The sequence below is a fragment of the Mesoplodon mirus genome (assembly GCF_964341445.2).
Source record: "Mesoplodon mirus genome assembly, chromosome: 11".
Taxonomy (NCBI): domain Eukaryota; kingdom Metazoa; phylum Chordata; class Mammalia; order Artiodactyla; family Ziphiidae; genus Mesoplodon; species Mesoplodon mirus.
The window spans coordinates 97,597,242-97,622,865 of record NC_138987.1 but is presented as its reverse complement, the minus strand read 5'-3'; the positions used below and the strand labels follow the sequence as shown (position 1 = coordinate 97,622,865).

General features: G+C 49.6%; 1 protein-coding gene across 1 annotated transcript in view; it reads right to left on the bottom strand.

Annotated features, from left to right (window-relative positions):
- Positions 1-7,662: 7,662 nt before the first annotated feature.
- Positions 7,663-25,624, bottom strand: part of ANO2 (anoctamin 2) — a gene marked incomplete at both ends in the record, with an annotated part of 328,154 nt that continues 310,192 nt past the window's right edge. The window contains 5 exons of the mRNA XM_082634789.1: positions 7,663-7,935; positions 10,047-10,152; positions 20,647-20,828; positions 22,800-22,852; positions 23,223-23,375. Of these exons, the coding sequence (XP_082490915.1) occupies positions 7,663-7,935; positions 10,047-10,152; positions 20,647-20,828; positions 22,800-22,852; positions 23,223-23,375 (767 nt within the window). The remainder of the gene's footprint in view (positions 7,936-10,046; positions 10,153-20,646; positions 20,829-22,799; positions 22,853-23,222; positions 23,376-25,624) is intronic.

Here is a 25,624-nt window from a genome sequence, read left to right as displayed (position 1 = left end):
GGTAGATACTAAATTTGAGACAAAATGAGATATTTATATCACGCCCAGTGGGCAGTTAGAGATAAATGTTTGGAGTTTGTATTTAAAACCCTGACACTGGATGAGAAATAATGGAGTAAGGGGAGGGAGAGAAATGAAAAGATCCAAGGAATAAGCCTGGGGGTGGATGTAAGCAATAAAACAAAACCAAAAAAAAGGGGGGGGGGGCGGAAAGGAATTGGAGCAACAGTCATCAGTGAAGAAGGGAGAAAATCAAGAGAAAGGGATGCCCTGCACCCAGATAAAGAACATACATCAAGGAGGAGGAGGGGGAAACGACTGATGCTGCTGCTTATGAACTAAGGTGAAGACTGAGAGCCATCATTGGATGGAGTGACCTTGACAAGTAGTGGGGATAAGGGCCAGATGCTGAGAGTTCAAGAGAGAAAGGAGAAAATTCTTCCCAGTGGAGATAATTAAGATTTACAAATCTTTGAAGGGATTTTGCTCTAAAGGGGAGCAGATAAATGGGACAATATTGGAGGGAGGACGTTTTATATTTTTATTGTAAGATAGGAGGTATTACACCTTGTCTGTGTGCTGATGGGAATGACCCAAGAGGGGAAAACCGGAGTTGCAGGAGGGGCTGGCTGCCCACTTGAGCAGAAGAGAGGGTGGGGTCTGGTATGAAGGGGTGTGACCAGCTGGGAGAGTGCTGGAGGCCTGGGGCTGGAGGATGTGGGGCAGGAGTGGGGTAGAGGTTGTCCTCCAATGACTCCTACCTTCTCAGTGGAGGAGGGTGAGGATGAGGGAGCAGCCACTGAAGGTTTGAGCAGAAAAAAGAGAAAATAAAATACTCAGCAAAGTGGGAGAGTGAATGGACCAGGAGAATACATCAGGCAAACAGCATAGCCACGCTTTCCAGGATGGGGTGGTCCAAGTCTTCACACATCTGGTTCCTCTGGAGATGTGGTGAGTTCTCACGCAGGAGGAACAGAGGGTAAAGCACAGAGCTTCTCACGTGGTGTCCACAGCTCCTTGAAGACTAGGATGATGGAGCCTCCAGCTGCTCCACGGGCCCAGAGCTCAATGTGCAGACCAGTGTCTGCTGCTCCACTGGCGACCCCCAGCCCTAAGATACCTCAGCCACCCCCTGCCACAGTGACTGCAACCCTACTATCAAAGCTTTCTTTTATCTTAACATTGAAAAATTATAGTACATACAACATACATACAATAAGGTACATTAATCTGAAGCACATGAAACCACTCCCCAAGTCAGGGGTATAGAACATTCTGGGCCCCGAGGATACACCTCATGCCCTCAGAAGCATCCCTCCTGCTGTCCCAGTCACTGACCTCCAAAAATAGCCAGGACTCTTGTTTTTCATAAAAATACTTTTTTTTTTACCATCTTTGATCTTGTTGTAAATGGAATTATACTGTAAATATCTAGAATGTCTGGCTTGTTTTGCTCAGTGTCACGTCCAAGAGATTCATTCCTGTTGTTGCATGTACCAGAGCTTGTATTTTTCTTTGCTGTATAGTATTCCATTGGTGAATTTACCACAGTTTATTTATCCATGTACTGTTGATGGACACGAGGTTTGTTTCCAGTTCAGGGTTATTATGAATCATGCTGGTATGAGTGTTCTTTTAACTGTCTTTTCTTGCACAAATATATGCATATCTGTTGGGTATATTCTGAGGAGTGGACTCTTAGGAGTGACCCCTAGGGCGTGTGTATTTTAGCTTTTGAACCAACGGCACACACTTTTCTAAAGTGGTTACACCAGTTTATGTTGTATTAAATCACTCTGTTGAATTATACAGTAATTCCTTCTTTGGAGCCTTAACTATTTTTCAGAATTCACAAGGCCCTTTTATACACAACTTTTTTCATCTTGAGAAGAGAAATAATTTAAGCCTGGGACAGTTACCATCGTCAGCATGCCTACCTGGGACCAGGAATAGGATATGATGGGCTCCGAGTAGCAGTGGGGAGCAGCTGGACCAGGGATGGTCCAGAGGGTTGCTTGGGATGAGGAAGGGAAAGGGTACCAGAGACATGCTGCTCCATTCCACCAAGGCTGGCCCTGCAGAGAGGCCCGCAGACCCTCTGCCTGTGGGGTAGGGAGGCCCTTCAAGCCTGAGCATACTCATCCTCTGCTCACTCACTCACATCCTTTATTTCCCTTCTCCTTGTGGTCTACTTCTGGTTCATTAAGTATGAATAATTAGTAATAATTAATCACCACAATTGATTCATTATGCCTTTTTTGGGAAATGGTGCAAATCGTTTTGGAAAGCTGCATAGTGCAAGTAGCATCTTAAATTATGAAACTGTATTCAATGTATGTATGACCCGGTAGTAAATTTATACGTAATGAAGGATCTTCTAATAGTCAACTGGCAGAAAATACAAGATTACAGACTCTCCCATGAGCAGGTCTGTGGGAAACAGGAGGAGGAGCACGCGATCTGTCTGGGTTATTCTGAGCGCTAAGGGGGAAGAGATGGGTAGGAGCGTGCGTTCCCCCCTGAGCACACGGGAGGGAGCAGGAAAGAGTCAGAACGCAGTCATTTCAACCTAAGCTCTGATTCTCCACACACTTGTCATGTAAGCCCATCTGTGTGTCCTCAGCCCTAGAACAGGGTCCCAGAAAATGCTGCGAAGGGATTATCTGATCTCCTTGCAGGGGATGCGTAATGAAAAGAGCTAGGAAACTACTAGCTGCTCTAATAAATCAACCCTAAGACTTCAGTCGCTGGACACAATAGAAGCATATCTCTGAGTCTCGTAACAGTCCAGCGAAGGCACTCCTGGTTACGGCAGGACTCCAACTCAGGGACTCAGCCTCCTTCTACTTGTGGCTCTACATCCAAGTGGAGGAGGCACACCCTCCTTTTAAAACCTTGACCTGGGAGTCACTCACATTAATCCACTAAGGAAAATTTTTTGTTATTTAGCCACACCTGACTGCAAGTGGGGTGGGGGGCGGAGCATGGCTTGGTCTACCACAGACATTTCTACACCAAGACTCACAGCTTCCCATTTGATTTATCCAGATTTGCTTCATTATGCAAAATGTTCTCGCCAACAACTACTCTATTTTTTTTCTTTTTTTTTTTTTTTTTTTTTTTTTTTGCGGTACGCGGGCCTCTCACTGTTGTGGCCTCTCCCGTTGCAGAGCACAGGCTCTGGACGCGCAGGCTCGGCAGCCATGGCTCACGGGCCTAGCCGCTCCATGGCATGTGGGATCTTCCCGGACCAGGGCACGAACCCGTGTCCCCTGCATGGGCAGGCGGACTCTCAACCACTGCGCCACCAGGGAAGTCCCACCAGCTACTCTATTTTTCATATCAGAACCCACACCACGTCTTAACACATTTCAGAACCACCAGCAACTAGCACATGGTGGGAACTCTGTAAACGCCGATTCATTGGTTGATTGATTCATAGCCCTTTCTCGGAGATTTCTAGAGTTTTACAAAGCACCAAGCCCTAATTCATATCTTATTCACTGTCTATCTACAGCTCCCTCTCTGCCTCCACAGTTACTGTCCCACCCGGCCCAGCTAGCTGGATGGGCAACTGGAAACTTCCCACCACTTTTCCAAAATCCAGTCACCCTCCTTGGCTCAGTTCAAATGGCACCTCAACAGCTAAGCTTTCCTTGCCCACCAAGATTTTCCTTGTTCACAAATTTAGCACTTGGTGTTGCTTCCTGATAATGTTGTCTTCTCAAATGCATCTGTCTAATGGCCCATCTAAATTCCAGTACCTTCACGCCTCTGTACCCCCTTAACACTTTGTTCCAAACCACGCACAGAGCAGATGCTCAGTGCAGACTTGTCAACTAATAGGTTAGCAAGATGAGATTCTAACACTCATGAAAAAACATCCCCTGGACCAATGGTCCCCTACATGCCTGCATCAGCAGGGAACTCAACAAAACAGAAGCCTGTACCCTGGCACTGAAGTCCTTACAGCTGTGTGAACTCCAGGCTTCAGTTTCAGTGGCTATCAAAACAGGGCTAATGATGAGACGCACACTGACATTAAAGCTAATGCAATTTTAGCTGCAAGGCTCCTTCCAAGGGTGCCCAGCCCTAGAAGGATATACAGAGAATAGAGGTGGAATTGCTTTCAAAATGTCTGGAACATTTTTTCAATCTTAGAGCTTATCGATGAAAGGAACTTGATAGACGCTTTACCAAATTGGACCGTAATCTTAAAATTCACATGAGATAACCAACAGTGAGTTGTGGAACTGAAAGAAAATTTTTAAGTTTCTAACCAAAATAGAAAGTAAATGTAGATCAAACTTGCTAGAGGAAAAGACTGGATTCCTTTCTCTTCTTATTGGAAATATTGGTATGAAAAGGCAATTAAAGAGCCTGCAGCCAATGGTGTGGAGGGAGCAGTATTATTACAAGGGTGAGCAAGTTGGTTAATTAATAAAACATGAAGTTATTTTTTACGGCTTTTGTGGTGTTTTCAGTTTTTTTAAGAATTTTTTTTTTAAGATTCTTTGATGTGGACCATTTTATTAAAGTCTTTATTGAATTTGTTACAATATTGCTTCTGTTTTATGTTTTGGTTTTTTGGCCACGAGGCATGTGAGATCTTAGCTCCAGGACCAGGGATCGAACCCGCATCCCCTGCACTGGAAGGCGAAGTCTCAACCACTGGGCTCCCGGGGAAGTCCCTTTTGTGGTGTTCCTGGTGTTAGCCTAAAATGTATATTTTGTTATGATTTCTCTCTTCATGCTACATAAATATTCACCTTTGTACCTAATTTTATTTCATAATCTGGGATACTTTTTTCTTAAAGAGGGTCCCTAAAATTGTAGAAGCTTCTGGTCCCTCAAAGCCAGGATCTGCCCATGTTAATAACACCACCTGCTTTTGACATAATGATATGGAAAAGTACTCTACATATGTTGCCCAGCTACGTGGAGGGGAGCTTCCGAGGGCTTTCTGAAAAGAGATAGGGGCCACTGAGAAGACAGATAAAATGGAAAAACTCAGCCTCGTGAAAAGGTAGTGGACAATAAATGGAAGCAAGTAGAAAAGAATCAAAAGAGGCAGGTGGAGTAAAGTCTGGGGTTGACAGCTGAGAAAACCAAGTTTGCAGTTGATAAGGGAGACACCCAGCAAAGTTCTTGAGAGCGTAGCAGGAAAGTGGCCCGGGGAATAGGGTTGACGGGCCCTATTTTAGGGGCCTCACCTGTTTCCCAACAAGCAGCCTCACTCAGACCAGGCAGATGTGGTTCTTGATAGAAGATGACACATACTCTCCGAGGAACTTGAGACAGGCCAACCAGAGTCCATTGTGCTGGGGGAAAACGAAGAGCGGGTTATGATGTGGGATCCATGTCAAAAGTCTGCCTCTTTCCCTTATGGCCTGTGGCTTCATCCCCCTAACTGACGAAGACATCCTGGCTGGGAAGCCTCGGGCCTCTGTGAGGAAGGGAGAGAAAGAAGCTTCATGAAACATGAAGGTTCCTGAACTTGTATGCAGAGCTGTCTTTTGGAATTCCCATCTGGCTTTCGCCTTGCACTTCCTTTCTGCAGGTAAAACTGCAGGAGCCCCGGGAAGGCCAGAAGGGTTGGTGGGATCCACTGTGTCTGGGTGAGAGTCCCGGGCAGAACGTCTTCTCGGCTGGTCCTGAAGGGAGGTGGCTTTGCGGGCACTGCCATCTGCTGCTGTGCAGGGGACAGGGCAGAGGAGGGAGGGGAGTAGGAAGGGAGCCAGATGTGCAAACAGGGCTGCGTAAGAAACATCTGCTTTGTTTTCCAGAACGCGTGGCTCAGCCTTGAAGGGTGGGCTCTGCTCTCTGGCGCCCTCTGCTGTGGCTGAGCAGAGCGGATACCCCCGTGGGTCGGGGCAGGAGTGGAAATTTGGACACGGCTTACCTGGGCTGAAGGGGTTTAGGAGTCCGAGACACGGTTGCCCAGGGCCGGGGGTTGTAAAAGGTGAGTAGAATGGATCCGTGGAAGGTAAGCTCAGTAATCCACACTGAGCCGTACTCTTCATTTGTGCCATGCTGTTGGGAGCTGCAGAACTGTACTTGTCAGGAGAGGAATGGACGAGTCCGACCTCAGTTACTAGCAAGAAATTTATCTCAGGAAACACACACTGCAGGAAAAGGTACAGCCTTCAGCAGCACAGGAAATGCAAGAGAGTAAGGTTACAGGGGGCTGGGGGGAGCCTTCACCTCTCTTCCAGATTATCCGTGACAGATTCATATAAGAGTTTAGAAGCTGCTGGATTCATATACCGTAGATTATAAATGGATGGAGGGGTGGGGGGAGAATAGCATATTATTCTGGGAAGAGCATGTTCCTAAAGTTTAAAGGATTTGGACAAGGAGGTAAAATGTTGAGAAAAGATGGTGGGCATGAAAATCAAAAACTGGAAAACCAACCTAAAACTTCAGCATGTCCTTAAAGTAACCAACACCTCCTCCGGGGTGTGGCCCTCCTGGCAGCTTCCATTGTGACCAAGTTGTACACTAGTCAGACTGACCTGCAGGGAACTGGGGCCAGGTCCCAAGGGAAGGGCCAGTGCACTGGTTCTGGTCAGCAGGTGGGTGGAGGTGTGTGAAAGGCAATGATAAATGATGTTTGGCCTTTGCTTCCAACTAGAAAATCTCCCCGCAGAGCTAGGGAGGCTACTACCAATCAATGACGTTAGCTTTGCAAGAGGTGATCTCCGAACCATCCTGGGTTTGTCATTAATTCATGTATAAGATGGCAAACCCCTCCCCCCATGCCCTCACACTTCCTGTCTCCCTTATCCTATTTTATATTTCTTATGATCGTCTGAAATGCTGTGCATTCATCAGCTCACTGTCTGATGTAACTGTCCCCAGAACACAACTCCGTGCAGTGGGATTTTGTCTTTTGTCCTCTGCTGTATCTCTAGTCTGAGAACAATGCCTGGCACCCAGTAGGGGTTCCATAAATATCAGTAGGAAGTAGGAGAGAGAGAACTGAAGACAAAGAGATGCATCTTTATAAAGAATGTTTCAATTTATTATTTTAAACCTGAACCTGCATAAAATGATGGCTAGTTGCATTTAGCTCAAAGCATCCCCATGACATGAACTGGAGACAAGCCCAGGTCTGGACCTTTGCCCCTCACCATTGGGTCCAGAGGCCACAGCAATCAGCCACGGAACTTAATTTGCATCCACTGAGGCTGTGACAGCGATGCAGAGGGTTTTCTCAGGGTGATGGTGGGAAAGGGGGTGGTGATCACTTATGATGGGGCTGAAACAGGGCCCGGACTGTGCTTCTCATGGCCCGTGGCCACCGAAATTCGGGGATGGTATCTGAGGGGGCACAGGGCAAGGCTCGAGGTGCCTGGGACTCTGGGCTGGAGAGACCCAGTTCTTTCACCAATAGATGCAAAAGGGGGTACCAATCGCCCAAAGGATACAGCTCAAAAGAGGACCTAAAAGAAACCCAAGCTTGAAGTTTCTGAGAAGCAGCATCATTCCCTTCCCTCCTGCACCCATTCTCTGCCTCCTGTCTCCAATCTCTGTGCACACACACACACACACACACACACACACACACACGCCCTTTTCAAGAGCCCCTCAGGCCAGATCCTGCAGAAGGACGGACACCACACCCATGCGGGTGCGCAGCCCCGTGCTGGTCTCAGCTGGTCACACACTGGTGTGCTGGGACCCTGGGGACGTGCTGCTGCCCAGCTGGCTCCAGCCCGAGGGCACTGGGCTGGCTGCCGGGCTCCCCCCACTGCGACGGCTGGCACCCTGGCTCCTCCAGGCAGGTTCCTCCTTCGGCCTGAGCTTCTCATGCTCCTCTTTCAGGAAGAAGTCCACGAACAGGCTCTTCTCCCTCTTGATCTGGTCACTGATGTCGGTGGAGATGTCAGGGATCATCCAGTCCACAAGGACGCTCAGGACCATCACCAGGTTCTTTGAGAACCAGAAGGGGGGTGGTGAGAGGAGAGGCTGGGCGGGAGGGCTCCACCGCCCCGGGGCAGGCGGGGTGGGCAGTGGTGAGGGCACAGACCCCAGACCCGGGGGGGCCGGGGGCCTCTGGGTTCCTCTGGCTCCTCGGCCGACTAGCGGGTGACCTCAGCCAACGAGCATCACTGTCCCTTGGGGTCCCCGGGTGAAAGTGGAGTAGGGACAGCGCCCATCTCCCCGAGCGCCCCTCCCACGCACGGCCAGACAGTGTTCACCGGCTTCTTCCCCTCCGCCCCCCCTGCCCCCCTGTGTCCTGTTCTTGCCTCCAGGATCCGGGCTCCAGAGCTTTTCAGAAAGCAGCCATAACGCCCAACGGCCCCTGCAGGGCTATCTCTGAACCAACCGCCCCTCTCTTCTTCCCAGCTGTCCCTCCGTCCCCATATCGGAGGTGGACCCTTGGTTTCTGCACTGACTTCCGATCTCAGCCAACCCCACGTTCTGGTCTCACTGCCCGCCTGGGCCCTGCCTCAAAAGGCCTGCATCGGGGGGGTTCCCTGGTAGCGCAGTGGTTGAGAGTCCACCTGCCGATGCAGGGGACACGGGTTCGTGCCCCGGTCCGGGAAGATCCCACATGCCGCGGAGCGGCTGGGCCCGTGAGCCATGGCTGCTGAGCCTGCACATCCGGAGCCTGTGCTCCTCAATGGGAGAGGCCACAACAGTGAGAGGCCCGCGTACCACAAAAAAAAAAAAAAAAAAAAAAAAAAAAAAAAAAGGCCTGCATCGGTTCTGAGGTTCTGTGCACATCTGTAAGTGCCTTCCTTCCCCCCAGTAAGCCACTCCCCTCCCGTAGGGTAGGATAAGACCCTCCCTTCCTGGGGGCGTTTCCTATTTAAGTGGGTGAATACTTCGGCAGTGCCAGCACCGCCCTTTAAAGGGCAGCTCCCCGTATGCTCTGGATCCCAGGCTTTCTGCAGGCTGTCCCTCACCCTCCAGCTGTAGCTTCCTCTGCCTGCCCATCTTAGGCTCGCACGCCCCTCTCCTTAGACCCGGAGGACAGTGACAGCCCAAGAGATATCAGAGCCCTGCCATCTGTCTTCCACGCTCTGAACCCACCCCCAGCTCAACCTTGAACCCTGCGTGCTCCCAGGGCCCAGGGAAGACTTGGGAACCAAGGGCTGCTCCCAGAGGCTGCCGGGTGCCATAAGCGATCTGGAGCTGCTTGATCAAGTCAGACGCTGGCCTTTTAAACCAAGTCCTCTCGGGGAGTGAAAGTGACACGTGACACGTGGTAAAGTAAGGAGGGCTTCTGCAGGCGGGGCAGCCAGGGGACAGGTGAGGATTGGGCACACATATCGCCTCATCTCTCCAAGAGGAAGAATGCCTGCTTCTCCAGGTGAAAGACTAGCTGGGGAGCTTCTTTACTTCCTGGGCTGGGGGCCGGGGGCAGGATACCTTAGAGCCCTCCAGGGACCTGCCTTCAGGGACTACAAAAGCCTGGGGGTAGGGGTGGTGACCGGAAAGGGATCTGGACTGGTGCCCCAGCCCTGCTCCAAGGGTGGCAGGACCCCAGTGGGAACGGGGCCCTAGAGCCTGGAGAATCTCGGCAACGCAATTGTAGCTTCAGCTATTGTGGGAGATAGGAATCGTCAGCTCAGGTTTGCTATTCACCCGGGGCTGCCGGGGGGCTCTGGGGGCCTTTCCCACCAGGTGTCTCAGGGGCCGAAACAACACAATAAAGGAGAGGCGAGAGCTGGAAGAAAGGGTCAGAACTCAAGGCCTTTCTTGGGTGCGGAGACCAGGCGGGACGGTCTGTCTGCCTTCGAGGTGAGGCTCTGGTCTCCCATGCTGTTCCCCACTTTCTGGTCTTCAGTTTAAATGGGAATCAGTCTCCACCCTGCACCTGACTCCACACCTGTCTTGTAACCTTACTCTGTGCTTTATCCTCCTTCTGCAAATCCAGCCGCTAATGAAAGCCTTCACCCAGGGAAGGGTCTCAGGGCTGCCGGCCGCACGCGAAGGCCCCTGAGTCACAGAGCGCCCTGAAAACCCGGAGATGGGGCCATCGGTACCCCTGCAGCCCGGATCCTGACCCGCTGTGCCTTATCTGAACAACTCACCTGGAAGATGATGACAAAAGCCAGACGGGCAGACAGAACGGACCAGTACTGCTTGGAAAACTCATATGGGTTCGGGGCCCAGGGCGGCTCCCGGTAATCCTTAAACCTGTCCAGAAAGAAAGGCCACGTGAAGACTGGGAGGAAATGGAGGGAAGGAGCTACTTCTCTGGTGCAGCCTCAAAGGTCAAAGCAGCAGGCAAAGCCCTGGATCTCAGACTTGGGGGCGTAGGAGGCAGAGGTGAGGAGTCCACGGCCCAGCCAACAACGTCCAAAAAAGTCAACATCAGCCTAGAAGTGGCTTTCTTACTCTCTCCAACATCCCCAGAAGCTTCCTCTGGATCCTCCTTCCAGAGGAGCCCAGGAATCATGAGAGGAACCCAGGACTAGGAAGCCATCCTGGCTCCACTAGCCTGTGGGCTCTGAGGGGCGGGGAGACCCCCGGACACCATGTACATTGCTCCACAGCCCAGGGCTCAGTGAAGACGCAGGTGCCAGCAGACGGTCAAGGGTGTCCTCCCCAGCCGGCTGCTCTGGGACCACGGCTATGAGAGGGGCCAGCCTCGCTTGATGGCTGATTCAGAGCAAGCTGAAGGCTGAGTGAATTTTGGGAGGAGGGCAGTGGTAAGAGTCTCGGTTGGGCAATATCCCCTTTCACTAACCATCTTTATCACCTGCCCATGTGGTTTAAGAAATAAAATGTCAGTGCCTGACGTAAGCTCAGACCATGGTGAGGTCCAGGGCTTGTCCGAGCTGTTGCCTTTTCCCCCTATCTTGGGATGACTCATGTTAAAAACAGCTTATTTTCTCAGACTCCCTTTTTTTCTAATCCTGGAAAAATAACAAGAGTTGGTACAGAAGAATTATGCCCCTTCACGGAACTGTTTTCTCCATGGAATTCAACCAATCTTCGATGCTCAGTAAAAGCAAAACAAGTCCTGGGCTAAAGCAAGAGGTGGGGTGGCATCAGGCCACCAAGCGGGGTGCACGGCTGCTGAGGAAGGTGGGGAGGGAACTCTGTCTCAGGAGAGGCCCAGAAGGAAAACAAGCATAGACTGAACGTGCAGTGTGCGTCCACCCCCAAGCAAGGGGCTCTTCTGGAGGTTTCCTCATTTCACAACAAGATCCTCAGGAAGGCATGGATATCCCTGTATAACCCAGGAGGAAACTGAGGCTCAGAGAAGTTCAATGATTGGCCAGCAAGGGGTGGAGTCAAGGTGAGGATCCAAGTCTGCCTGAATCTGGGCTTTTCTCCTATTGTCGGAAAGCTTCTGACTACCAGCTGCTGTTCGGGGGAGGGGATTCAGCAGTGGGTGCTCTCTGAACCTTCCCCTGTGCTGAATGAACCCGCTGCTCTAAAAGATCCACGTAGAAGCACAGTGGCTTTTGATGGCCCAAGAAGAGATAAGGGGAGAAGAGAAAAAAACAGAGGAAGATGAAAAGAGATGCAGGGAAAAAGGCAGAAGAAGTCATAGTGGGAAGAGCCAGCCGCAGAAAGAGGCACGCGGAGAGGGTGGGTGCTGAGCGCTGGACTAGGGCTGGGCAAGAGGCCAGGAGCTGCCCCCCCCCACACCCGGTTCCTCTCTTCCAACAGCTGATCACAGCTGCTGCAGGCCTGGTTTGTCATCCGGATGAAATGCAAAGCTAACTGCAACCCGGCTAAACACCATGGGGCTCATCCTCGCCATCCTCGGCTGAGGACAGAAACACAGCCAGCTCCAGACCACGCCTGCTCATGGGAGAGAGGGAGGGTGTGGCCAAGGGAATAAGGACATTTGGGTGGGAAAAAACTCAGGCTTGCCCACCCTCCTGCTGTCCCCCCAAAACCCCACGGCAGAAGGGAATTTATCTTGCTTTTCTCAAGACCTCTGGAGGAGGGGTGATACACACACCCCCTACTTTTTACGGTGAGGAAATCCCTCCCCAGGTCTAGCCCAATCCCTGCTGCTGCAATCAAAGTCCATTTCCCTTGTTTTCTAGCTCCATCAATGAAGGAACAGCTGCTCACTGACCTCAGTATGACAGCCATTGCTCAGCCCTCTTTTTTTTTTTTTCCAGTCTGCAAAGAATCCATAAATAATCTAATTCTGGTCCCACTTCTGCTACTAACTCACTACAGCTTTGGGAAATGTCACTTTGCCCTCCCCGAGTGTCCAAAACATGTTTTGAATCTGGCAGGCACATCCATCTAATCAAGGATCTGGGGAAAGATTAACACACAGATACGTCCAGAAAGCTCAACTTGCAATCCGTCTGTGCCAATGGCCTAAGGGTGCTTTGTCAGTAACTACAGGGCAAGCTATGCCCAGGAAAACAGCAACAAACAATTTAATGAATTACACATCTCTTCACATTTCTCTTTTCAAAGCTCACTTTAAACAAAAACTGACCTGGAGTAAGCAATGCATTTTACATGAGTGCACACGTACATGTATGTCACAGAAATAAAAATCACACACACACACGAAACATACTCATCCTGGCTGTGTGCTGTGCACTGATAGTTTCTTGTCCTCCGCTATCTGCTCCTACCCTAGTCTTTAAAATGCTGGTCATGACCCACTAAAGTGATTTCCTAACTGATGAATTCAGAGTTTGAAAACCACTGATTCCGGGCTTCCCTGGTGGCGCAGTGGTTGAGAGTCCGCCTGCCGATGCAGGGCACACGGGTTCGTGCCCCGGTCCCGGAAGATCCCATATGCCACGGAGCGGCTGGGCCCGCGAGCCATGGCCGCGGAGCCTGTGTGTCCGGAGCCTGTGCTCCGCAACGGGAGAGGCCACAGCAGTGAGAGGCCCACGTACAGCAAAAAAAAAAAAAAAAAAAAAAAAAAAAAAAGAAAAACACTGATTCCAGTAAGCCCCTGCCACCAGGTAAATGATTGCTTATTTACATTCCAATATAAGCTCAGATTTCAGAATTTAAAAAAAAATTCATCCTAAGAAGTCAAGCATGTCAAATGTTTCTGAGTAATCAGAAGACACTAATTAAACAAAGAGATCATTAGTTTTAAGACTAGAAATGTCCAGAAAAGACAGGGTGGCTAGTGGACTTCATTGTGGCCAGCCTGGTGACAGTTGTCTGTCTATTTCGCTTCCAAGCCTAGAGCAGAGAACAGCATGGGCAAAAGCATGGGCTTTGGAGTCAGCAGGTGAAGGCCTGATCCCACGCCCGCTCTTTCAGTGCTCCGTCCTCCAGACAGTTACCCAAAGATCTGATGGCCGGGATCCTCGTCCATGAAACGTGGACTTTCCATCTCACAAAGCTGTAACGAAGACCACTCGGCATACTACCAGACATATCAGAGGACTCAATATATGGGAGCTGTGCTTTCTCCTTTAGCCGAAGGGGACTTAAGAAATACGCGTCTTCTGTTAAAAGGAGATGGAGCATACACATCCCTGCTCCCAGCTCCCCTGGCTTTCCAGGAGGATTTCTGAGCACTCAAGCTCAGATGCTCCGAATTTCCCATGATGCTGAGATGAATAAAAAAAGAGAAAGCCAATGCCCAACTGCAGGGGGCTTCTCTCAGGCTCTAGGTCCAGGTAAATGGCACAAAGCAGGCAAGCCTCAGGCTGATGGGAAGGAGCACTTCTGCCCCATTCTCATTAACTCAAATGCTTTCCGAAGCATACCCTTTCCCCTGGTTTTGAGAGCTTTGGCTCTCCCGAGGTCCCACTGGGTGGCCAAGCGCTGGGCGAACCCCACATCTGGTCACTTCCTGCATCTGCTGGCTGGGATTGAAGCTCGGGGATACAATTTTAGGAATGGTTCCCAGATCTCACCCTCATCCCTTCGGTCTTCCTTTATTTTCTTTGAGCCTTAACATTGAGTTTGAGAGTTCCCTGTACTCTTGTAATAAGGAGAGTCTCCCAATAAAGAAACGACTAGAGTGTCTAAAAAGCACGTCTGCACTGGAGTGGCTGGGCCACTTACTAACTGTACGAACCCGAGAAAGTTATTCCACATCCCTAACCTCAGCGCTCTAATTCACACGGAGCCAACAAAACGGGCATCACCATGCCGAGTATACAGTAGGTGCACACGCGAGAGCCCTCTCAGCCCACCATGAGCCAATGAGCACACGCGCGTGTGTGTACGTGTGTGTGTGCACTGAATGTTAAAGGGAAACACAGTGAGCAGTAAAGAAGACAGCACACATGGGTGTAATTTCTGGAGGCAGAAATGGACACAGCGGTTTCTTCTGGGAGAGAATGACTGGGCTAGGGGCTGAGCAAAGAGGGGCTTTTCCTTTTATATGTATGTACACACATATACACACACATATGCATATACACACATACATTATATAGAATTACTTTTATAATAAAAAGTTCGTCATTTCAAAAGAAGGATGCAATTAATGGTAACATTCGGTTGACTCCAATATATCTTTATACTAAGCTTCCAGGAGCAAAGTTATAGTATGAAGTGAGGCAGACTCACGTACGAAAAGTAAAAGTGGTACAAAAATCAACATTTTCTCAGCTTTAAAACTGCATTCATATTTTACCTAGATTGTTCTAACCCTATGAAATAATCACATTGAGTTGGATTTATACACTACCTAAAGAAACAAGGTTCCTATTAACTCAAAATATATTTCATTATTATAAAACGAGTCCGTGAAACCTCTTAAAGGTTCCATAAATCCATTTTTATGTTAATCCATGGAACAATGTCTGAGAAAGAGTCATAGAAATGTGTCGCCGTGGCTACTGCTGGGAAGATGCCTAGGGCTGGGCAGGGCTGAGAGGAGGTGGGACAGAGTTGGAGAGGTTGCCTGTAATGTTTAGAATTTTTTCAGGGATAAAGTAATGTATTACATGCGTCATTCACTATTATATGTTTACACTAAGTAGAAAAGAAGCTTTGGAGATTATTTATTCCAAGTCCCCACTTTTACAGATGGGGAAACTGAGGTGCACAGTGGGAAGAGAGACTCCTGGCTCAGACATCCCTTCCCATCCTCACTTGCAGGGGTGACCAGTGACAGTGCAACTGGCCACAATTCATCACAGTACAGAATCACTGCGGGCAGGAAGGGTGCCCATGTAACAAACTGAGGGGTTGGTCACTGACATTCAGAAATAGCTTTTTTTTAAAAAAAAATGATGTTTTAGTGACATTATAAATCAATTAGTAAATGCATTTCTCAACTCAAAACAGAGGTATGTAAAAAAAGAAAAATGTAATAATCCCAGTGGAAAGTAATATCTTATTAGGGCTGAAAACAATGGCACACGGTATTTCTGTACCATCTGAGCTGCTTAAAAGTGTCTTCTGTAATTGACTTTGAACAAGGGAAAACAGCACAGGCCATTACAAGCTAATCAGGCCGTGGTTGATAAAGATCAGGAAAGGCACCACCACAGAAAGCTGGCTCTCCCTCTGGTCTCAGCCAGAAACAGATGAGAGGCAGACAAACCCTGGAAGGAAACTCCCAGGACCTTGGGATAGGGAAGACCTTGGGTCCTGCAGAAAAACCTGCAGGAGCCATCCAAGGATGCTGTTTCGGGATGCTCAGCATCTCCAAACAGACCCAGTGGGTTGCCCAAGCCCAGGTGGGCTCCTTGAGCTCTCAGACCCGGGTCCCTGGCCAGGCCCTGCCCTACTGACCTCTGCTCCATTCCGCTGAGCCAGGAGCTTGAGTCACCATCCAGCCTGTAGGATACAGTGGTCCCTTGACCCTGTCAAATGACCACTAATCAAGCCTGCAGACTGACGTCACAGGGCTGTTTACGGAGCAGCCTGGCCGGGGCAGTTAGATGGCTGAGGCAGACGTGGCTCCAAAAATGCTGGGAATGCATCTCAAATGGGCAGCCGGAGACTTGTCCTAAATTTTATTGCTATTTTTAAGATACCTCTATCCCTGGCGAGGCCGGACTGGAGCTGGAGACCTCAGTTTTACTTGACCACATTTATCTCCAGGGGTCACGGAGAGCTAAGAATAAGAAGGGTCATCGAGTTCCCAACGCTATTTGCCAGAAAATCAGGACAAACTTTTCATTTCCCATCATGGGAGCGGTTCTAAACGTGGGCTTTGGGGCTAGTTCTAGCGTTGTCTGTGTTTCTCATAATCTCTCTCTCTCTCTCTCTCTCTCTCTCTCTCTCTCTCTCTCTCCCCAGCCCCCTCCGTCCCCCACTCCCTTCATTTCTATTTCTGACAGCTGCTGACAAATCCTGGCTTACAAAGACATCAGTAGTTTATGCCTCCACTTCATCAACCTCCAGAGACTATGGTGAGCCAGACAGGTCCACACGGCATGCGGTGAGTAGAACCTACCTGGGGTAGGTAGAGATTTTCATCAGCAATCCTCATCCACCTAGGATAGGTAGCCCCCAAAGTAAACCCACTTGAGACGGCATATCTAGATGATTCAATGACCCCGCTCTCCAGACACCTGCTTACATTTCAGACTAGGGCAGCTCTTTTTTTTTTTTTTTTTAGATGTTGGGGGTAGGAGTTTATTAATTAATTTATTTATTTTTGCTCTGTTGGGTCTTCGTTTCTGTGCGAGGGCTTTCTCCTGTTGCGGTGAGCGGGGGCCACTCTTCATCGTGGTGCGCGGGCCTCTCACTATCGCGGCCTCTCTTGTTGCGGAGCACAGGCTCCAGACGCGCAGGCTCAGTAGCTGTGGCTCACGGGCCTAGTCGCTCCATGGCATGTGGGATCCTCCCAGACTGGGGCACGAACCCGTGTCCCCTGCATTGGAAGGCAGATTCTCAACCACTGCGCCACCAGGGAAGCCCGGGCAGCTCTTTATTTTCAGTGTAACCCACTGCTCTCCACAGCGCAGTCAGAGATGATACCAGTGACAAGTCCCTTCCATCCCCCACCGTGGCTCCCAGGGCCCTAAGGTGAGTCCACAACCCCCCCGTGACCAACGTGCTCTTCCTGGTCTGGCTTCTGTTTTTCTCCCCGGCTCACCCCTCTTAGCTCACGCCTCTCATTCCGGCTCTGACCACTGAGCATGCTCTAGCCCGTCTGCCTGGGACACCCTGTTCTCCCTGGACCTCTGTCACCACCTGAAGGCCCCCTCCCGCCCATCACCGCTCCTCCCACCCAGGCTGGCTGGGTCCCGTGAGTGAGCAGTTTCAACAGGTTCTCCTTCTGGCCGCTCTGGCACTGGACACTTAGGTCTGGGTCAGGTGCACGGCCTCCTCCTCCAAGGCTCTGAGGGCTCCCTGCAGTTGCCCGACTGCACATACGGAAGCTCTGTTCTCACTGCTTGTGTACATGCTCACCTCGCCTGGCCAGCTAGACTCCTCAAGGGAGGCACTGCGTCTTGTTCCCTCTCATATAACCAATGCCAAGCCTATAGTAACGCCTCAAAAATAGATGCACAATGAACCTACGATCCCCACTGGTACGGAGTCAAGAAACAACGGTGGATACGCCAGAAACGCTTTTGGTTTGATTCCTGAATGATCTATTTTCTGCAGGTACATTTTTCTTGACAGAAATATAGCACGCACTTCCTGCACGCGCACCCAGTGTTAATTCCGCCACTTAGCAGGCCACAGATGAGCCACGATCCCATCTACTTGCCTGGAAACAATGGAGGGAAGAGTTATCAGGGCTTTACAGCTGGCTGGAAAGTCCAGTGACTCTGACGGCAGATACAGCAAAGCTCGATGTGATCCATGTGTGCTAATAACACCTGGTCTCCTGGGCACCCGTTGTTTTGGTTGAGTTGCATTCATCCGTTCATCTTGACTTCAGATCTCAGAGGAGGAGGGAACTACCCCCTAGTCTGAGATCACGTGCTTCAGGTGGAGATAATTTCACTTCCTACCCCTAACCCCACGGCCCCAAAGACCATGGAAAGCATCACATTCTTCTGGCCACAGTGATCGGCTCTGGGTAGGAAGTGCATACTAATCCCAGCCAACAAGCTGCAGCAGGACTTTTGTTGAGATTGTTGGGAAAGAAGTATAGGCATTTTTTCCCACTGGACTCGGACACAGTATGATACTGGCCTGTAGCTGCTGGCAGTCATCCAGTGCTTGAAACTATAGCCATCACTGACTACAGTAGGGTTGGAAGATGGAGAAAGATTTGGTTTGGGCAGATTGAATCCAATCTACCCAATTAGAACTACCCTCCACTTTCAATAGAGAGGCATTGAAGTCCCTTTGTGTTTAAGCCAGTGTAAGCCACTGATATATCCGGAAAGCACATTCATAGTGTCACTGGAAGATGTGATGGTCAAGGACAAGGTCAGAGTCCCTTGATGCTCTGGACAGACTTGTGCTTCTAGACCAACTAAAGGAACAGCATTAGCCTTGCTTCCCCACATGACAAGTCACACTCGTGCTGCCCCTCCTGAGCGTGGGCGATGAAGCTTGTGCTCCTGGAGAGATGTGAGTCTTGCTTCCGGGTGTGTTGCTAGAAACCTCTGTGATCTTGGAAAACTCTTCAACATTCTAAGCCTTGGTTTCTTTTTATGTAGAACGAGAGTTTCAACAAGATGATTTCTTCACCTTCCAATTACAAAAATGATTTTGTCCTTCTCACTTTTCAGTGCCCGTTCGTTTACTGTGAAGGTGCTGACTGACTTCACGTACCCTGCTGGAGCAAATCTAAATGCGACCAGGAAAGGCCACCAGCTGGTCCAGACCCCACTGTACAGGGGATCTGCAGACCCCAATCCAGCACCATGGACAGACAGTCTGGCGCGCCAGCAGTGGCCCCTGGGCAATGCAGGGTAGTAGCAAATCTGCCTGCTCGAGTTAGACTCGTTGTAGTCCCAGATGCGAAAATGCTAGAAACATCTAGGCTATATGAATCAGTATCTGTGAATAAATGGACTTATCTATTCTTAGATCTGGTCCCTGATTTTGAGCCTTTCTGGTTGGCTAGTGTTAAGCCCTAAAGTTATTGCTCCTGGGACCAGAATACCCTTCTATGTAAATCACATATTGGGAAGGTTGTTTAACTCAGTCATCTGGGTTGGGAAGACCAATTCGTTTCCTCCCTTTTGTGGTTCAGACTGAGTCTGAACCTAAGCAGTCATCTTACAAACGTCTGACCTTGGGTACCAAGGCATCCCAGGTGGAAGAGCACGACAGACACGCCCAGGGTCATCACTGCTGCAAACACAACCGGGGTACTGCTCCTGCTTCTTCAATGGAGCACGAACAGCTTTTACATCAGACACTATTGGGGACGGTCCAAGAAAACCCTACATGTGTCCTCTGATACCTTTTTCTAGGTTTGGGGTTTGTTGTAGTTATTGTTCTGTTTAAATATATGGGGTGTGATCTTGGATCGAGTCCTTTATGGGGACAATCACTTAACCAAGGTACAAAAGGGTTAAAGAATTTATTCCCCCTGCTCTTTTTCTCTTTCTTTGTCCTTCTCTGGTAAGTAGTGGAGAGTTTTCTGTTTCTCAGCTTCAAGGATCCCTGGGCTGACAAATTACAATCAGGACTCTCACTTGGTCCTCTCAGGAATTCCAGCTATTCCCTCTACGTGTTAGATGGAAATTGCTGCTTAGATTTCCGACCATCATTTTAAGTGCAACATGACTGGAATCAAATTCATCTAACTTATTATAAATTAGGTTCTCTTGGCATCTTCCCCATCCCTGTCAATGGACCCACAATTTCCCAGGCCTCTGGCTTCAGCCCAAACTTTGGAGTTATCCTTGCCTCACTCTCTCTTGTGTCTCTGGTACCCAGCTTTGTGACGTAGGACATTAAGTAGTTCATCTTCTCCCTCCCTCTGAATTACTTCCACCTCTCTGGTCCGTGCCTACCCCCGGTCATGTCTGAATGACGTAGCACCTCAGCCGCCCTCCTTGAGTTAGCCCAATTCTAGCCCATCTTCCTCTCTGAGACCGGATTAGTTTTCCTAAGCCCACACTTCAGCCTATAATTCCCTGGCCCTAAAAAGGTCTGTAACTTCCTATTGCATCACATTAAAATTCCTGTAAGATGTTGAGATTTCCCATTATCTACTTCATCCTACTGATTCAAATTCAACAAATTCAACAATGCTTTGGCTTATGCTACCCTAGGAGTTGCTCTCTATATTGTATTTCCTATGTTATTCCCTATTATTATCTCCCAAGCACTCTCCTTGCCAACTCCAGCAACCAGCCCCTAAGTGTTTTAACACCTCAGATTCGTCCCTACCCCTGTGACCTGGCCCATGCTGACTCCATACCTAGGATACTCTCTCGTTTTGCCCTACAACTCCTCATGGCCCCTCCAAGAAGCCTACCCTTTCCATTCTAGCCTTCACTGTTCTCCTTCTCCTTCGAACATGCATAAGGCTCATGGTCCATACTAGACATAAACACTGAATAACCTGCAGTGTCCTACCAGTTCTGTTTTCCTCCCAACCAGACCATAAACCAGACCTTCCCTTGATGGTAAGGACGAACCTATATACTTTTTTATCTGCTCCATGGTGTCTAGCCAAAGGCACTCAATAAATATTGGTCAATTCACTGAAATTGACTTGTAAGGAACTGGGGTTTGGGGGTAGGAGACAGAAGCGAAGGAGAATAATGATGTAAGTCTAAGTCATCCGGATAATTACTTGGACCTGCCGCTTCTAGTCCTCTGCTGCCCTCCTGCCCCCGATGACTTTACCTGCAGAACTGAACCTCCTGGTCAAACTGCGAGTTCTCGGGCTGCGTTCCCTCCTTCAGCTGGCTGACGTTGAAAAAGGAGAGGGTGTGGTTGACAAAGCCATGCAGAGTCCCGTTGTGACTGTAGGAGTACTGATACACCAGGCGGGGGATGAAGTCGGAGGTGATCGCGATGACAAAAGCCTGGGGGTAGAACCACAAGCACCTGAGGAACTGTCAGGATGGACACCATGCGGGTGACACAGGTCCATCTGCCTAAGAGACTGTCCCCTCCTGGGCTCTCCATCCAGAGGCCCTGCTCTGATACAGAGTCCTTGTCCCTGAGCTCACAACACTGACTCACCTGGCTTTTCCATCTTTGATACATGTAAGGAAACCCACAAGTCAGTGGCTGTCAAGAGAGGGAATTACAACCACCGAAGCAAAGGATGCTAAGCCAGTTTGGACCATTTGGTGAGGGAGGGCATGAATCATCTCTGAGATATCTGAATTGATGCTGGCATTGGCCATGACAAAGTAGAGTGGAAGGTTTTCTGAGAAAATTACTGATAGTGGTGAGAGGGCCACTTAAGTGTGACGGGCAAGGATACCAAATGGCCATATATGGAATACATCTGCCCCTTAGGGACATGAGAAAGCCAGGAACACCAAGGATATGGTTCCACGGTGAACCTCAGTTTGACCATCATCTCTCAGCGCTTTTTAGCCCATCATACAATGGAAGTCGCTCTTTCATCCATTTTACTTAGAAAAAGTGAGATACAGAGAAGAAAGGAGCAGGTCCTGCTGGATGAAACGCACACACCCGACGTAGCGCCTGGCGTATCTAAGTTCCCTATAAATGTCTGTGGAGCAAACCAAACGACAAATGAACGACTGCCTGTTCGGATGAGGGGGGACTTTCTGCAAAAAAAATCTTACATCTTTTTGGCAGGTGTTTATACTGTCCTCGGCACCAACAATTAAAGCCCTTTTAAAAAATGCAGTTTAGGTGTTGTTTTCTAAATGTATATACGAGTGTGCATGGCCATAACCGTACCTGAGAGTGAGTAACGGACTTCTAATAATCACAGCTATAATTAACGGAGCACGGGCCATACATCCTTTCATCATCCCATTTAACTTCCAGACTGACCGATTTGGCGAGACTCTTATTCTCTCCCATTTCTTACAGATAAGAAGTCTTAGAACGGCCAAGGAAGTAAAACGTCCTGTCATTCTGTTGTAGATGAAAAGCGCTTGGTACTCAGGGGCTCTTTTCTAGTAGACACAACTGCAAAGTAGCTACTGATCAAACTGCACCTAATTTCTCAGCCATGAGATGTGCACTTCCTACATCAAACACCCCACGTGTGACGGGCTGATCCCCTCTGCCTCTCTGCACACCTCGTACCATCTCATGTGTTTTTAGTCGGTAGCCAGGTCACGGCCAGAATCTGTGTTTCTCTACCAAGGGAAAGGGGCTTGTGGCTTTCTTGATGTGGGCTGAGCTGGCAGATGCTGTTTCGGGAGATGGAAGAGGAGGCCCTGCCTGACCACCATCCGTATGGAACGCAGACGCCAAAGGAGCTGCTGGCTTGGGCCCAGCAGGATTTCCTCCGACATGTGGACACGTCTGGCAAGGCAGTTAAGGAGGTCAGAGCAGGCAGGACCCCTCTTCTTCCACGTCCTATCTTAACCAAGCAGCGCCAGGGATAATTAAGACCTTACATTGACAGCCTGGAGAAACGGTAATTAGGAACTGCAGCCTGGGCGATGATCCAGGTATTATTGTTCAGCTCCGGGGTAGAAAAGGAAAGGAAAGAGATGGCTAGATATGTGCAATTCTTTCCTCATGATTCTTGGCTCCGATGAAAGATCTGATCTGGACTCTTAAGGCCGAGGTACGCATTCTGCTGGGTAACTGCCTTTCTCGCTCTTAGCGAAATGTACGACAAAGCTGCACACCTCTGGCAACAGCCTGATGACTTAGAAGGCGTGTACGCGATATTAATGAGGGGCGGGGAGTGGGTGGGCGCGGGGCGCCGTCTTAAACAGAGCTCCAAATGGAAGAAGCTGGGAGGTACCAGGACAGGTTTCCTGCCCTGAGGACCTCCGCTCCCCGGGAAAGCCCCTCCCACAGAGCGAGGGTGTCATGAAAGCAAAAGCACTTACGTTGATGATAACAGAGAACTTGCCGATGCCCGAGAGGATGTCAAACCAAATCCCTGTAAGACGGGAAAAAAAGGGCGTCTGGCTCATTCCCGCCCTCAGCCCGGGGACGACAAGGCTGCAGTCAGAGTGCCGCCTTGCAGGCAAGTTACCAGTGGAGCTCTGCCGGGCCCCCCAGGGATAGGCTTATCTGGAAAGGCTTAGGTGCACCCGTCTGCCAAGCAGGGGGCCAGCGGGGGGGTGGGGGGATACCGTGGCCTCCAGCTCCTGAGATGAGGATGAGGGGCTCAAAGGGGTGATAAGGAATGCTCCAGCCCTCTGGATGCCCGACAGAGTGGGAGGGGGGCGGCCAGGGAGACAGGGGGAGGGTCGGAGGGAGGGGACGGGGATGGGCTGCGTCGTCTCTGAGTGATGCAGGGGACAGACCGATATCTTTGGTTCGCACAGCATCTGGCCGCCTCAGCTCTGTAACGAACTTCTTCGCATCGAGCCGCACTTCAATGACGTTGTTGAGGAGGGCGAACACCGGTGCCAGAGGGAAGGAGGCCACAAAGAGGGTGACAAAACCAAACTGGATGACTGAGAGAGAGAAGAGCACAAGAGGCAGAAAGATTTAGACGTACGTTTGCCTTGCAGCTCTAGCCCCCGTCTTTTCTGAGCGGGCTCTCTGGTCCACCTTGGACTCAGGCTCCCTTTCCGTCCTGCCCCCCAGGAGGGGCGTTTCTTTCTCAGCACCCGCAGGCCCAGCAGTCAGTGCCGTCACTTAGGGGCAAAGCTCTATTTAGTTGAGAAGATACGAGAAAAGGAAAAGTCTCCACCCCTTCTTTCCCATGACCTTGTATCTCCAGTCACTAACCCTGGTCATTGAACTCAGAGGTGAACAAACTTCTTCAGCAAAGGTCCGGATAGCAAATATTTTTTTTTAATTGAACTTTAGTTAATTTACAATGTTGTGTTAGTTTCAGGTGTACAGCAAAGTGATTCAAACTGAATCATATATATATATATGTATATATATATATGTATCTTCTTATCTATATATAATTTTCAGATTCTTTTCCATTATAGGTTTTTTTTTTAGATGTTGGGGGTAGGAGTTTATTAATTTTTTTTTTTTTTGCTGTGTTGGGTCTTCGTTTCTGTGCAAGGGCTTTCTCTAGTTGTGGCAAGTGGGGGCCACTCTTCATCACGGTGCGTGGGCCTCTCACTATCACGGCCTCTCTTGTTGCGGAGCACAGGCTCCAGACGCGCAGGCTCAGCGGCCATGGCTCACGGGCCCAGTCGCTCAGCGGCATGTGGGATCCTCCCGGACCGGGGCTCGAACCCGTGTCTCCTGCATTAGCAGGCAGATTCTCAACCACTGCGCCACCAGGGAAGCCTCCATTATAGGTTTTTTTTTTTAATGTTGTGTCCGTTATAAGTTATTATAAGATATTGAATAGAGTTCCCTGTGCTATACAGTAGGACTACGTTGTTTATCTATGTTATATATAGTAGTTTGCATCTGCTGATCCCAAACTCCTAATTTATCCCTCCCCCCAACACTTTCCCCTTGGTAACCATAAGTTTGTTTTCTGTGTCTGTTTTATAAATAAGTTCATTTGTATTATTTTTTAGATTCCACATGTAAGTGATATCATATGGTGTTTGTCTTTCTCTGCCTGACTCACTTCACTTAGTATGATCATATCTAGGTCCATCCATGTTGTTGCCAGTGGCGGTATTTCATCCTTTTTCATGGCTGAGCAGATAGTAACTATTTGGGTATGGTCCTGTCCTGATGACCTAACTCTGCCATTGCACAGTGAGGGGAGCTGTAGACAAACGTAGACCAGCGAGCTTGGTTGGGTTCCAATAAAACTTTATTTACAAAAGCAGTAAATAAAGTGGGTTGGATTTGTTTGCCAAGCCCTGATGTAACTTCAAAACCATATCCCAAAGTTAGCCTCTTCTTCCCCTATCCACAGTCACTGCCTTTATTTAGAAGGTGGATTCCTTCATCACACATGTACCGAGACCTCCCTGAATGTCAGGCCCTGTGCAAAGTCTTTAAAGAGGCAAAGGTCTGGACCCGCCTTCAAGGAGCCGTCAAGAGAGAGGAATGTACAAAGATGTGCAAGGAGACTTCACGTATGCCAAGAGAGAAGGGAGGATGTACCAGACAAAGTGGAGACCGCAAGGAGAGAGCTCAAGCCTGCTCAGCGTGGGGACTAAGGGGAGTCTCCAGAAGGACACCTAAGCTTAGACTTGAAGGATGGGTCCGTCACTGCAGGCAGAGGGCATTACAGACTGCATCCAAGCCCGGAAGCCGTGCGGGCAGAGGAGTGGAGGTGGCCTGTGCCAATCAGATGGCGTAAGGAGTCCAGGCCCCCATCGTTTCTACCTGGACAACTGCAACCACCTCCTACCTGGTCTCCTCGTGACCGATCCGCCCACATTTCTACATCTGTTCAGCCCCCAGCGCCCAGTAATCCGATCCCATCACTTAACCTACTCACAAGCATTTCAGCTGGCTCCCCTCTGTTTACTGGATAGAATCCAGATTCCTTATCTTGGGACACAGGCACTGGACCATCTGCACCCAAGCTACCTCTCTAGCCCCGCCTCCCAGAATCTCCCCACAACCATCATGCTTCTTCTGCCTTCCCGGACTCTGAGCTTCTCACCGTCTGGATTTCTCCCCAGACACATTAGCTCCTTCCCTTCCATGGCACACAAGGGAAGGAGCTAGCAAACTCCTATGCATCCCCAAGAACAGTCAAATGCCATCTCCTTGGTGAAGCCTGTTACCCACTCCATTCCTTCCCACCCTCTGTTACAGCTGCCAT